At 41.0% G+C, this 14,304-nt stretch overlaps 1 protein-coding gene across 1 annotated transcript in view; it reads left to right on the forward strand.

The window, feature by feature from the left end:
* The window catches only part of QPCT (glutaminyl-peptide cyclotransferase), an 18,433-nt gene extending 6,004 nt beyond the window's left edge, over window positions 1-12,429 (forward strand). Inside the window, exons 2-7 of the mRNA XM_031552178.1 lie at window positions 3,319-3,502; window positions 5,598-5,879; window positions 8,358-8,534; window positions 9,393-9,492; window positions 9,956-10,072; window positions 12,077-12,429. Coding sequence (XP_031408038.1) covers window positions 3,319-3,502; window positions 5,598-5,879; window positions 8,358-8,534; window positions 9,393-9,492; window positions 9,956-10,072; window positions 12,077-12,222 — 1,006 coding nt within the window. The 3' untranslated portion in view covers window positions 12,223-12,429. The remainder of the gene's footprint in view (window positions 1-3,318; window positions 3,503-5,597; window positions 5,880-8,357; window positions 8,535-9,392; window positions 9,493-9,955; window positions 10,073-12,076) is intronic.
* The last annotated feature ends 1,875 nt before the right edge of the window (window positions 12,430-14,304 follow it).

Below are 14,304 nucleotides of genomic sequence, written 5' to 3' on the forward strand. Positions count from 1 at the left end.
GGTGATGGCTGCCCCCGCTCCGGGTGCCGACGGCTAGGCGGGGCGGGAGCAGCTCGGCGCCTGGTAGGGGCTGCAGCCAGCGGCTGCGCTCCTGAAGCCCCGTCAGACTTAACGCCGCTATGGAGACAACGAGCAGCTCTTCCCGAGGGAATTCACGTTGAGCTAGGAGAAAGAGGATGGCGTTGAGATGATGGCAACTACACAGGGATGTTGAAAGCATGCAGTATTTTAGCGTCGTCTAGGGGCCACGCTGTATTCTTCTTCATTTAAAACGCTGTGTGAAGTTGCAGAAAAAAATATATATTCTTGAGGTAATGCTTAAGGAAACAACGTGGTAAAGCCTCTGTTTCTCTGTGCAGCTCTCAGTGGCTGATTACGAAATGCCAGCGTAGCTTCTTAATGAACCAAATCACATGGAACACAGCTGATCGCAGAACAGTGACTTTCACTGAATTAAAGCATTCACGGATTTCAAAAAGGAAAATGATAAAAATCACAGAATCATATTCCTTTAGTCCCCGCTGCTGGGTGGCTGTAGATGCTCACCTGGAACCACGGAGCTCCGCTGACCCCATGCACTGCTCTCTGCAGCCCTCAGCCGGAGCCAGGACAACCTTCACGCATTCTCAGTCACTCCCATTCAGTCCTTGTTCACTTTCCTCTTGATATCATTTACTGCCCATTCAACAGAAGTTGTGGGTTTTAATTCTGGAAATCAGGAGAAATGTTGTCATTCTGTTCTACTCCTGTCATCTCTCTGTCTATATATTTATATACATAGTTATACGTATATATACATCTGTCACATATTAAGAATCTACATTCCTAAACTAGGTGCTAGAGTACCTACGTAAGAATGCATTTAAGACTGTGTGAGGCAGACCTTCAGCTGTGGCAGTGAGCAGACAGCTGTGCAGCCCAGTGCACCCTTTGCATCCCCCTCTGTACAGTGACACACACTGCACCTCATCTCACTCCAATCCTCTGAGCTTCTTCCTCATGATGTAACCCCACTAACCACAGAACCACGGCACTCAAACTCCTCGGCCCCAGCAGGCACCCACCAGGAACCACTTCCTCTTTCTCATCAGATTCTCATCCCTTCTGCTCTTTCTCCCCTGAAGGAAAGCATGAGCCAAAAGCTGGACTCAGGAGTGCACAGCCCACTCCCTCCTGCTCACACAGGGAGGAGGAACCAGCTCCTAAACTTACCAGCCCTCAGAAGAAGAAAGCTTCCATTGGCACTGAGCCGGAAGGTACTCAAATCAGCAGGATAAGTACAGGCTGCTGGTAGAAGCTGCCATTTGTACAGCTTAGTGCAGATGGCTCAATGGCAGCCCTGCCATGAACACACTGCTCTGCTGCCACCCTGCAGCAAACAGACTGAGCAATCCCAAGGAATGAGCCACCGGCACACTTTGCTCCATTCTTCTTTTACTTCACGAATGCCTTTGTAACTCCTTTCACTTCCTAGATTTGAACATATTTTCACCATTATGAGTGAGAATGTATTCCTTTCTTCTGAAGCATTTTCACACATTTGTACTATAACAAAAACATTTATTTGCAAAAGTGTTTCCATGACCCCAGTTACCAGAGAAGCTCTGCTGCTATTCAGCATCCTCACCGAGCCTTTCACTTCTTCAGATGTCCTTCCCACTCCTGAAGCATGCAGTTCTACATCCCCTCTTTCCTCCTAAGCATATCAGTTCTGACATTTCTTTCGTCTTTACCTTTTCTATGTATGTTGAATGGTCCTCACACAAATAACAGCTGGGAAATTGGAATGAGGAGAATTAAATGGTTAATGTATAGTCAAGTCCAGAAAACATCTGTGCTGGTATCTGCTTTGCTCAACACAAACTAACGAAGGAAGAAAGGTGACAAGTTGTGAGACAGCCTTTTTTTTTTTAAAACCATATTTGTCTATCAGGGTAACTAAAATAAAAGGTAATTACAGGAACTGCAGAAGGTCCCAAGGTCAGCATGCTTGCTGACCAGGTAAGGAATGATTTTCTGCAGTCATTTTAGACAGAGATTAAACAATGCATGTGAGGAAGCAGGGAAGAAAGAATGATTTTTAAATTTTTTTGTTAACACATTCAGTGTTGAAGTGAGATTAAATGCATCTAATAAGATATCAGCTCAATACACCAGCAGCCCAAAAGCAACTCCACAGTTAAGCATTTGTAAGACAGGAAAAGAATAAAATAGAAAATACCATTCTCCTGCACTATAAACTGTGGTTCTCTCCTGCTCCTGTTTCTCTGTCTTTCATTTTCTGAAAAAAGGATGAGGTACACAGGGCAGACTGAAGAATGGCAAGTTTCATCAACCCTGTATGGCAGTTCTGAGCAAAGCATGAGCGAATACAGCAAGGTATATCAATGGGAGAAGGGACCAGAAGGAATTCCCTGTGACAGAAATACAGAATGGGTAGGATACAAATATCCTATGATAGTACCAATCATGTTTATCTATAAAACCAAGAGTGGCTCAGGCAGTTCCTGAGAAGACAACCGCTGGAATCTGAGTAGGTTCAAACGTGGTGCCCAAAGAGCACTTGAGATGTCCTCGGATTTCCCGCCTGGCATTCAGCTGTTGCTCCAAGACATCATAAGGCTCATCCCTGATGGATTTGCCAGCCCCACAGAGATGCGACAGGTATACTAGGGCATTTCAAATAGTGCCAAAGATTCATCCCTAAGCAAGAGAACAGGACTTGGGAAGTAGCTAACATTGCTGGCTGTCATCACAAGAGAGAAGTTGCCACTTCTGAGGTTAACTCAAGGCTAACAACACTGATATGGACCTGAGCACACTCTGAAAGCGCTACACTGCACCGTGCAGTCACACCAACTCCACCCCTGCGGGTAGAGCCATGATAGCACCAGTCTTCTAGGACTGAGCTGGCTGATGCATTTGTTCGCAGTGCTGTGCCCTGTAATGTGCATAGACCATAAAGCTAAATATTATTGCTGCCAAAATAAGGCTTGTGGGGTTTGTCACAAAGAAATCTTTACTCAAAGGAGGCACTGTTGAGGACATGACTGTAGAATACATATAATTAAGATATCAGAAAAGAGAACCCAATAAAAGGCAGAGTTTGGTTAGTAGGTAAACATCTCTCCCATGTTCTTAGTATTAGTTTATTTTACATGGAACTCAGTGCTAGAAAAGCCACAGAACCTAAAAGTGTCTTTTTCTAAATTTTTGTCAGAAAACCTTTTTCTTAAAATAACTGTCAGTAAACCAAAATAGCCCCATATACTGAAACATCATTTACCATAATTCTGAAGACTATGGTTAAAAAATTTCAGTAACAGTTGCAGCAATCTTTCCTTTTTCTCTCCAGTATTCTCATCAACCAAGTATTTTACATCCTGATGCTATCCAAAATGTTGCAGAAAAAACAGATGTTTCTGAAATGTGGGAGAATGATTTGCGCCCCATCCTGATAGAAAGATACCCAGGGTCACCAGGAAATCACGCCGTAAGACAGGTAAGGAAACAGTACTGCAAACCTCTAAGCACACCGGTAAAGCCTGTTAGGGACCACAAAGGGACAAGTTCCCCTCATACAGATGAACCTGATCGTTGTGTTGGTGCAGACCATGCAGAGCCTACAAAACACGGGCTGCACTTCAGCTAGCATTACTTCCCAGGGCTGCATGGCAAGAGGAAAGATTAACTTCAGGTTTCAAACTAAGAAGTTGACCCCAAGTCTGGTGATTGAAGTATAACACAGTGCTTGTCCATTTCCTCACACGAGCAGGATTTTGGTGGTTCAAACACCTGGAATCCTACACATCCCCACTCTTTGTCCTGGAGAGGTCCTGTTAGAGTTGATTCATCCATCCAGGTGAGCCTTGGAAGAATCAGAGAGGTCCACGCAGTGGGCAGCCTAGATAGGCAGCACAGCAGCAAGATAGTGCTGGGCTAACACAGCCACATCGTACTTGGCCCCAGGCTGGTGAGAGCTCCAGCATGCTGTGCTTCAGCCACAAGGATTCAGCACGAGTAGGCTCTCACAGAGCAGGCATCTCCAAGGCTGTGTGCCACACTCACTCCTACTTATATCAGCCAGCCCAGAGGCTGAAGCACTGGCATGGCCCAGTTTACTTAGAAGGTATTTGCAACATCTCAAGAACCATCATCTACCTTTTAGGAAGCAACTCAACAGCTCCAAGATACCCCTATCTACAATAAGCTTATTTGCCACTCTACAAATGGTAGGTGAGGAAAATGCAGCTTTTTTATACTGGTTGTTTCTATACATTTAGTTTTGTGGTTTCCTTAGTCATACACTAGAAGAAAGCCAACTAAAAGGGAAAAAGTAAGAAAAACAAACAAACAACAGGACAGCCTGGAATAGAAAACCACAAATTACATTCAAAAAAAGGATCATTTTGTTACAAGGTAACAGCATATATTGCAGTAGACTCCCAGGGAAGAAAAAAAATCCTCCCAAGACAGGGAAAAGCATCAGACTCTTGGAAGAGAGAGGGCAGTTCCACTTACAGATAGTGCACTCTGGGAACTTCATCCAGGCTTACATACTCCTCTTAATCTTTAACAGAAGTCCTTTGCTCTGTTGATGTAGTCCTGCAGATGGTGGGTAGGCCATATGATGCCATAAAAGCTTCCAGAAGGTGACCACAAGCAAAATGGAAGTTTCTTCTAACACAGAATTTATGGCAGCATTCTCACTGACTTCACTGAGAGCAGGATAAGCCCTCAAAGCCTATTTTCTTATTTCCCTTAGAGGCTTTTGCTAATGTTTATTTAGAAAGAGAGGAATCTGCCTTGAAGAAGCACTCTAGGGACACATAAAAAAATCAGTTGCTCAGAGATGGCCCTCTAATAAGAGTCAGTCAGAATTCTGTACTAAGTACAGTCTGGGTAGTTAGATTTATTCTCTTTAACATGAAGCTACCTAAAAATGAATCATCTCTTACTTAGGTTCGCTGTATCAATTTTTATGAAGGGTCTCATTTTTAAGACATTCTGAAATGCTTCGTTTGTTCTGTTTGACAGGCATCAGACTGCTTTTTATAGCCTCGCAAGCAACTTATGCCACTTGAAAGGCAAATTTCTCTTAGAAGGTAAAAATACCAACATTTTTAAAAAACCCCAATATTTTGCTTACAGATACTATACATAGCAATTGCCAAAATAGCTGCAAGTTCTCTGCAGCCAGTTTTGACACCTAAGGACACAACTGAGTTTATATTTGAACATTGTATCAATCCTAATTACTCCTGGAAAAGTCTGGCTTAGAGACTTTAGAGGTCAACACCTCAACACATCACATTGATGGGCTCTAAGCTATCTCAAGACTCCAACTGCAAGGGACAAAACGGAGAGACGAAAAGTGAGTGAGCCAGTCAGAGGGTAGGCTAAAGCAGTGAGGATGATGCTTATTTTACACAGTGGCATTATTATAATAATTTTTGCTATAAGAGTAATCTATTAAAAACACCAGAAATAAGCTTCGGTGCCACTATTGCTAATTAGCTACTGATAATTTGTCTGCAGTATCTTTTCTTCAGCAATATTGATCTGGTATATATACACACGTATATATTTAATTGCAGCACATCAAGCAGCGCCTTCAAAGACTCCAAGCTGGTTGGGAAATTGAAGAAGATACCTTTCAGAAGTACACACCCTATGGGTATCAAACATTTTCAAATATCATCAGCACTCTCAACCCCTCTGCAAAGCGCCACCTGGTCCTTGCTTGTCACTACGACTCAAAATTCTTTGGCCCACAGTGGCATGGAAGAGTGTTTGTGGGAGCAACCGACTCAGCTGTGCCCTGTGCCATGATGCTGGAGCTGGCACGTGCCCTGGACAACAAGCTTCAGTCCATCCAGGTAGTTGGCTTGGTTCTTTCTCGTATGGTTTTGCAATAGCAATAGACCTGAGGGTATTTCCATGCTCTCCCTTTTGGTCTGTGTCTGATTCTTTGGTCACTGCGCCTATAGGAAAATTCCCATCATATTCCAGAGGAACTGAACAGAGACCTGTACACGTGTGCTTTAGTACACGATAACATTACAAGCTCACATGCAAAGTGTGAGTATCTTTATACACTACATTAAAGCAATTTACACATGGAGAACACACTTAATAGACTTAATGAGATATAATTCTTTGTTATACAGAATCCTATCCAGCCATTCCTACCCTATTAAGTAAAGCACTATGTTTCTTTCTGAATGATGCATTTTTTAAGTCTCCCTGATGTACTGGGAGACAGCTGAACTGATTGCTGTGGAGGAGTTACACTGTCACATGCCTCCAGCCCATAACAACTTCAACATTTTCTTCCTGTTTTCCTTTATCAGTTTGAATCGTTTATTCGTTAGATGAACGACAGCAATCTGAGTGGAGGAATGCAGACAAGTAACACGATCACATTATCAGTCTCTGACCACAGGAAAATTTGCTTCCCAGCACTGCCACTGCTGGGCACAAAAATCTCTCGGAGCTATTTCACAGACTTACGAGTGCCATCTACTGGCTCGGTATTTACTATTGACAGAACGCTCGCCAAACACCAACAGATTTCCACAGGAAGCTTCCTCAAACGTTTTGCTAACTAGTGGAACGCACTCAGTTCGGGTATTGAGATCAGCTGTTTGCAGTTGTCTCCAGAACTGATTTGGCGCCTTCTGACATTAGAAGATTTAAAAATTGAAAGACTAAGGATATGCCATGGGTTTTAGCTACAAAAATGAAGGACACGTGCAGACTCCATTTACAAGCTTCATTTAGAATAAGCCTGCCTGTTACTTAGGAACAACCAGTATGCCGATTTAAAGATTGGAATTTTTTTATTTTATTTTTTTGGCAGGTAATGCATTATTTCTTGATTAAGTTTTCATTAAGGTGACGGCATTTGACAGAAAAGCAATCCAATTACTTTGCACAGACCATCACTCGTACAGCCCATTAACAAAATGTACTTTGGGACCCATCTGCTTAATCCATTAGCAGTAACCTTTTTGCTCTGCTCACAGCAGCATAGCAGACTTTGGTATGCTTTCAGCCAAATCTATTTATACTTGAAACTGTGATCTTTATCTTGACGTTTCTTCAGTTATACAAGAGTAAGTTTTCAAATTAAAAGGGCAACGAGATCTCTTTACATTATCCAGATCTAGGAACACGTTAAGCACTAATAATAATGGCAAATACTGCTTTCTAGAATTCAGATTGTGTTAATGCCGTTTCCTCCAAAATGTAATGAAAACAACTGCTATCAGAAGAGGTCTGTTCCATGTGAAGGACAAAGGGCAGCAAGGCAGTGCCATTAGAAAAATCCATACATTGCTGTGGGCATAATCAATAATCATCTTGCCTACATGAGCAACATTTTATAGAGGTTTTCCTCTATTGTTTGCATTGGATCAGCTCCAGCCAGTTGGGAATTGTGGCCCATACAGGACGTGACTGCTGCCAGTGACCCCACCTTTTTAACCACATCATGCAATCCCATTTGAAGAAAAAAATATTCATAGAGGGGTTAAAATATTCACAGCAACTGCCAACATCACAGTTTCCATATAGCGGAGCTGAGCTGGGTTTAACCATGCTGTAAGTTATTAGGAAGCGCTGCCAGAGCAAACAAGTCTTCAGTTAGTAAACAGAAAAAAAAAAAGAAGGCTCCTTCTGCCTTGAGAAGGAATTTCACACAGATGTCTCCTTTGTGACCTTAAATACAATAATCATGTATATATTCTCAACAGTTTCACTGTTGTGATATTGTTGGTGGCCAAAGAGGAGGAGTGTATCTATTCCTCTCTTTGGTTTCAGGGTAAACTTACCTGAATGACTGCAAGTATCCCTGAAGAAGAAGAAATTATTATTCTCATGACTGACTGCTCTTTGTTCCTCAACGAACCATAAACCTTTCATAATTCATCTCCACTGCAGAACTGTAGCAGGAATACTATTCCCTTTGGGGCACTGTCACAGTATTAGCACTCACCTCAGATGCTGTTGCTGACGTGTCTCCTCTGCCGCTCGAAACAATGTCCTGGCTACCTGGTTTTGTAGACCTTTCTCAAAATACTCAGCTCACATCCACTGAAGCCAAAAAGAAAACTTTCACCCAGAACCAAAAATCATGCCAGGGTGGGGGATGTGTCATCGTGCTAGATTAATAAGTAATAATAATTGATCACTATGTCACCATGACATGTTTGAGATTAATGGCCATAGGAAGGCTTGTATACAGTACCCTGAAGATACACCCATACCAAAGGGGCTTATCTGACTGCAGTATTCTTTCTTTACACAATGCTCTGGTCAGAATCAGTTCTGTCACCTTTTACTTCTTCCAACAGACAAGCTCAACATCAAGACCAGACCTTTCACTTCAGCTTATCTTTTTTGATGGAGAAGAAGCTTTTGTCCGGTGGTCCCCTTCTGATTCCCTCTATGGGTCTCAACATTTGGCTCAAAAAATGGTATCTACTCCACATCCACCGGGTTCAACCACCACAAATCAACTCCAGGGGATGGTAAGTGTATTCACCTCCATAATGAGTAATAGCAAGCTGCAATTGTTTAAAATCAATTAGGCCAAATACCCAAGAAGCCAAGAACCTCACCTAAACTAACTGAGGCAAGCTTGTGAAAAATTTAGACACGCTAAAATACAGAGCTGGCAAGAGCTTTTCAGGTGGACCAGCACAAAACTCAATGCAAGTATGTGAATTTGTAGAAAAAAAATGCAATATTCAAATTTACTACAATATAAACTAGGGCACCTACCTCCTTCAATAGAGATTCTTTAACATGATCAGTAAAGAGCAAAGAACTAATAAGATTCTTTGAAGAAAAAAAAAAAAAGCCCCCCAGCTCAGCCTTGGTGTCAGACATCTGAGTTATAGCAAGCTCTCTGGGTTGCCCTTTGATTCCTACAAACATTTTGTCATCTCCTCCCTTCTGGTTTCCCAATTCACTGCTCAGTCAGTCCTTCTGTCACTCCATCTTGTGACTCATACAATGTCTTTCCCTTGACAGACACTATTCTACAGGGAAGAAGTAATTTTCTCTTTTTTCTCCCCACGTAACATATTCTTTTAAAGGGATGTAACACAGACTGTAAGCAAAGTAACACAGCCTTTTTCAGAAAGAGGACTGGACAAACAGTCTGTCCCTCCTTCTTGGAAAGGCAGCAAGATGGGCAAGATTGGGTCTGAGTAGGGTTCTGCTAATGCGTTCTTCTCAGGTACTGTGGTAGAAAAGCCAGATCTTTGTCAGGAGCTGTCAGTGACCCAGTCATGATCTGCACAGGAACCAAGAGGTTTCATTGCTGCTGCTGGTGATGGTGGGTAACTTTAAGAATACTCTGCTAAAGATTCTTTCTTCTGTAGGATCTGCTGGTACTACTGGATTTAATTGGCGCACCAAACCCCGTCTTTCCCAATTATTTTCCAAACACTAGCCGATGGTTTCAGAGGCTTCAAGCAATTGGTAAGGAGAGGGGCATGGGCTCTTAATTTAAAGATTTAGGATATAGTTTTCAAAGGAGAAAGCCATGTAAATCAGATCTTTAGATTACTTTTCTGGTTTACAGTTCTAATATTTAATAATGCAAAAGTTAAATTTGGTGCATCTTCAATATTGATATCTTCATACTGGTTTAATTAATAAAATAACTATGATTCACAGACACTTGGAAAACATGACTCTGGTGGCCACTTTGTGACTCTTGAGCTCTGCTTCACTTCTGTGTTTTAGTTCTCATTTCTGTAAATCAGTGGTAACAGCATCAGCCTTGGGGTCTTCTAAGTACTAAACAAATGCAAAAGACAGTCACCAGCTTCTTTTTGTTGCTTAATGGAAAAAGCTTCCACAAGAGAGGAAAAATTTATTTGTGCTAACATGCCTCATATTGCCCAAAAGCTGTAACAGTCACTTCCGTCGTGAATTACAGAGCAGAAGCTACATGGTATGAATCTGTTGAAGAATCACCTTGATGAAACACAGTATTTCCAGAATAATGTACATCGAGGCTTGGTTGAGGATGACCACGTTCCATTTCTATTGAGAGGTACTGGCAATTCTAATACTGCTTTTAAAATACAAGTTTAGTAACAAAAGCTCCATTTAGTAAATAAACAGATGCATATGAACTTGTTTTTTTCCAGCTTATTTGAGGCTTCAAACTCCAATGTTACACAGGCTGAGTCATAGCTTTGAAAAACAGAGGAAAAGCAGAGATAGAACCATCCTTACCATCATTTTGTATGTGCACAGCTCCAACGGCACAGAAATAATGGAAATTTCTGCCAGCACTACAGTGTTCCGCAAAGATGAGTAACTGACCCAATGGGCTATCTCTACACACCGCACCAGCCTGCTGCTTACTATTTCTAGAAGCAGCAAGACACACAAAAGGGCTGCATTTGCAAAGATCACAAAAGTCTCTGAAGACCTTTTGGCAAACTTACAGTCATGCTCACAATTACCTGTTGAAGTTTGAAGGCACTAACTCCTGCAAAAGCTAAAATATTCAAGTTAGACTCTCATTTACTAGAGCAGAGATGGGAAAGGTGTATATAGTAATCAGAATAGCAAAGGACACAATATGCCTGATGTGCATTAAGTGCATACATGAAATTTTCCCCACCCAAGATCTCTCCCAGCAGACACCTACACCACTGGCTCCATGTTCATTCTTTTCTTTTGGGAAGCAGCCAAAGAAAGGGAAAGTGGTTACATTAGTGCTACCCAACTTGCACAGCTACAGGTTGCTGATTAAAGCTCTTGCCCAAGTGCAAGATGTGGATTTGATGTTCAAGTACAGCACCTTCTAAACAAAGGTGAGCCACAGAATAGCAAATTATAGCACATTCTTCTAGTTGAAGCTAGCCACTATACAACAAGGACTACAATAGTTGCATTGCTAGAGAAGGTCAAAAGGAAAGTAATACAAATTCAAAGCCGCTACTTAGGAAATCTGCATAGGAAATAAGGGAGTACTTCCATATCCAGATCTTATGTTTACGTCTGCGTGTGATCTACAACTACTGAGTAATGCTGAATCAGTACACAGCTCTGCAAGCAGACGAGTGCAGTCATACCTCTGCACTTCTAAGTGAGCACTCCTTTAACTGAGCTGCACTTACAGTCTCTTGTTCAATGGATTTTCGGCTCCATGCGTCCTTCATTTCTGCAAGGCAAGACTCAGCTCCAATAAAATACATGCAGCTACCACATACATATCCAGGGACATAAGAAAATCCACACGGGAGAAACTGGTCAGGGACTACACCTCAAAACCTTTTCTAATGACATAAACAGCACCCAGTGAAAATAAAGATTCCTCTTTGTGGTAGCTGGCTGAAAAATGAGGAAAAGCAGCAAAACAGGAAAGATGCTGGAGAAAAACAATGCTCCACCACCGTCCTGAAAGAAAGATCAGGAAACAGCTGAAAACAGCTGAGTTAAGTTCTTTTATCTAGAAGCTGCATCATATATCAACATACTAGTGGTTCATATCTATCGATACACACACACACACACACACCGAGTAAAGAAGTCCCTTAAGAGTGTAAATCCTTTTATCTGAGGATAACAATGGTTCTGTTTTCTGAGAGAAAAATACAGGCATTCTAATTTACCACTTAAGGAGAGGACTAGAAACTACTTCAAAAAAAAGTGCTGAATCCTAATAGTGGCATAAGAACATAGTAATTGGGAGCTGCAGTGGTTTCTCTACCCTTCACTAGTTCCTAAACACAACTTGAACCACTACAATGCATGGAATCCAGAAAAAACAAAGGGGGCAGTAGTTGAGTACAACTACTAGCTGTAGGTACTTTAAAAAATAAAGTGCTTGAAGGAGGGTATTGATTTTAGGAAGCAAATAGTGAAATGGATGGGTTGTAGCCACAGACATTCAAAAAAAAAAAAAAAAGATTGTAGGACTGCAGTGGTATACACTCCTCTAGAAAGTGAATTGAGTAGTTATCTGACTGTCAATAAGCAGTGATGTATCAACTTACTTCACAGTTTCCAAATTTGTTTCCAAATTTCACTTTGTTCCTCATAGGGGTTCCAGTCCTACATCTGATCCCATCCCCTTTTCCTGAAGTATGGCACACTATGGAGGACACTGAAGAAAACCTTGACCAAACCACTATTGAGAACCTCAGCAAAATCCTCCAGGTGTTCGTACTGGAATATCTAAACCTGTGACAGAAATGTTGGCTGCAAATCTTATTTCATTTTAAGTGTTGTTTGCTCACCTTCACTTCTGTTATTTAATTACATCAGAGTGCACTGAAGCCAAGCAAAATACGGTGATAGCTCTTGTTACACTGATTACTGGTTCTGTTGTTCCCAGCTCAATGTTCCATATAAAGAAATAAAAGATGGCATTAAATAAAAATTAGTTTCAGCTCAGAAATAATTTGATCTTTCAATGTCTTACCTCTGAATAGACCAAAATAAAATTCCAGAGTTTTCCCACACTGTTATCACCGTTTTTATGTCACACATTAGGATCCCAGTAGGGGATGTCTTCAGATGTGGTCAGCTCAAATATTTTTTTTATAAGGTGTTACCAATTTCAGCAGCCTTCAGCAGTGGAAATTTTTTTAACACATTACCAAAAAAGGCAAAAATCACATTAAAACAAACTTTGCTCTGGGCTGAACCAAATCACATGATCATGAAATCAGCTGCAAGAACTCCTGACACACAATAGGGATTTGTTACTCTCTCTTCTCTTCTCTCCTTCCCTTAAGGGAGAGGCTGCAGGGCCACCAGGAAACAAGAACATAGCACAAAAATCAATTTTCTCCCAGTTGTTTCTGGATACTTTTTGATGGAGAAGCTGGTGGGGAGTGAGAGCAGTGGTAAGGGCTGTGGGGACTTCCACTGTGCTTCAGCTGCACACAGAACAGGCGCTGTGTGGGAGCAATGACCAAACACAGTGTTTGTGCACCTCAGAATCATTCACAATTTGATCCAAAGTAATAGGAAAACTTTGTAGCACAGATTACATCAGGAGTAGCCATACTATGAACGTGATCATTTTAAAAGCTGCAGTTTTACGTAGGTATCCTTTTAAAAGCAATGTGCTATCTATAAAGCCTGAACTAAGTGCAGGAGTGAGAAGACGACATCAAAAAGCCAGGAACCTCTATCAGAAGAAGATTCTCACCATTCTGACAACCCTGCACTTGTACATTTCTTACTGGAATTGTTCAATACATTTAGTGTAGCACTATGGCAGCACAAATCTACCTGCAAAGACATCAGTTAACAGAAGAAGCCAGAACAGCAGTATCCAAAAGCTACATACAGGATTATGGTTTCCTGTGGGGAAAAGATGATGAGAACATCTGAAAAACAAAATAAAACAATATAATAATAATTGATTAATTAAGTTAGTAGAAGATGAAGTCAGTATTTGCCTGTTTTGAACTTCCATCATTAGAAAGTTCTATACTGGACATAGAAATTTAGAAAAGGAAATAAATAAGCTGTGAAGCTACAAGCACACCAGACATGGCTTGTTTTAGTATTTTACCATTTTCCTAAACGAAAGATTTCTGAATCTAAGCAGAATATTTACAAACATATTTTAAAGTTTCAATAGAAACTTGTATTTACAACAATGCAAGTTTGTCAAAAGTTACCATTACACAGCAGCCTGAAAATGAAAGTTGATCTGTCTTTGGCACTTAAGATAGAACAAAAAAAAAAGTTTCCCATCATTTTACTGTTCATGAGAAATGTTTCTTCTGCGTATGAAAATTCTGAAGTAGAACACAAAGTTCTATGGGTCAGATGTGTTTCTTTTCAAATAAATCTAACTGCACATTCATGACTACATCAAAGCTACTTGATATATTTATAATCATATTCTCCTCGACTTCAGCCCCCAGCGGTAAGAGTACAAATAGCCATCTTCCATAACTGGAATACACTGAGCAGTGTAAGTTACCAAAACAGAGAACAGCACAGCTATATACAGAAAACTGAGACAAGAGTTTGTGTTCTTAGATACTTAATGCTTCGAAAAATTCACGAGGCATGTGCAATGCACACTGCTACTCTGGTTCCTCAAGAATGTGAAGGTTAACCTAAACAGGCCTCAATACGAAACATGGGACCAGAGGGTTGTTGTAAATGGAGAAAGCCTAGTTTTTTGGGTTTTTTGGGTTTGTTTGTTTTTTTTTTTTAAACCTATTACAGGGAGTTGAAACAGCATTTTAATTATGCAGTTTAAAGCAATTGTCCTTGAGTGTGCCATTTTCTTAAGTTCAGTTG

This window comes from Meleagris gallopavo, chromosome 2 (assembly GCF_000146605.3).
Source record: "Meleagris gallopavo isolate NT-WF06-2002-E0010 breed Aviagen turkey brand Nicholas breeding stock chromosome 2, Turkey_5.1, whole genome shotgun sequence".
In the NCBI taxonomy this organism is placed as follows: domain Eukaryota; kingdom Metazoa; phylum Chordata; class Aves; order Galliformes; family Phasianidae; genus Meleagris; species Meleagris gallopavo.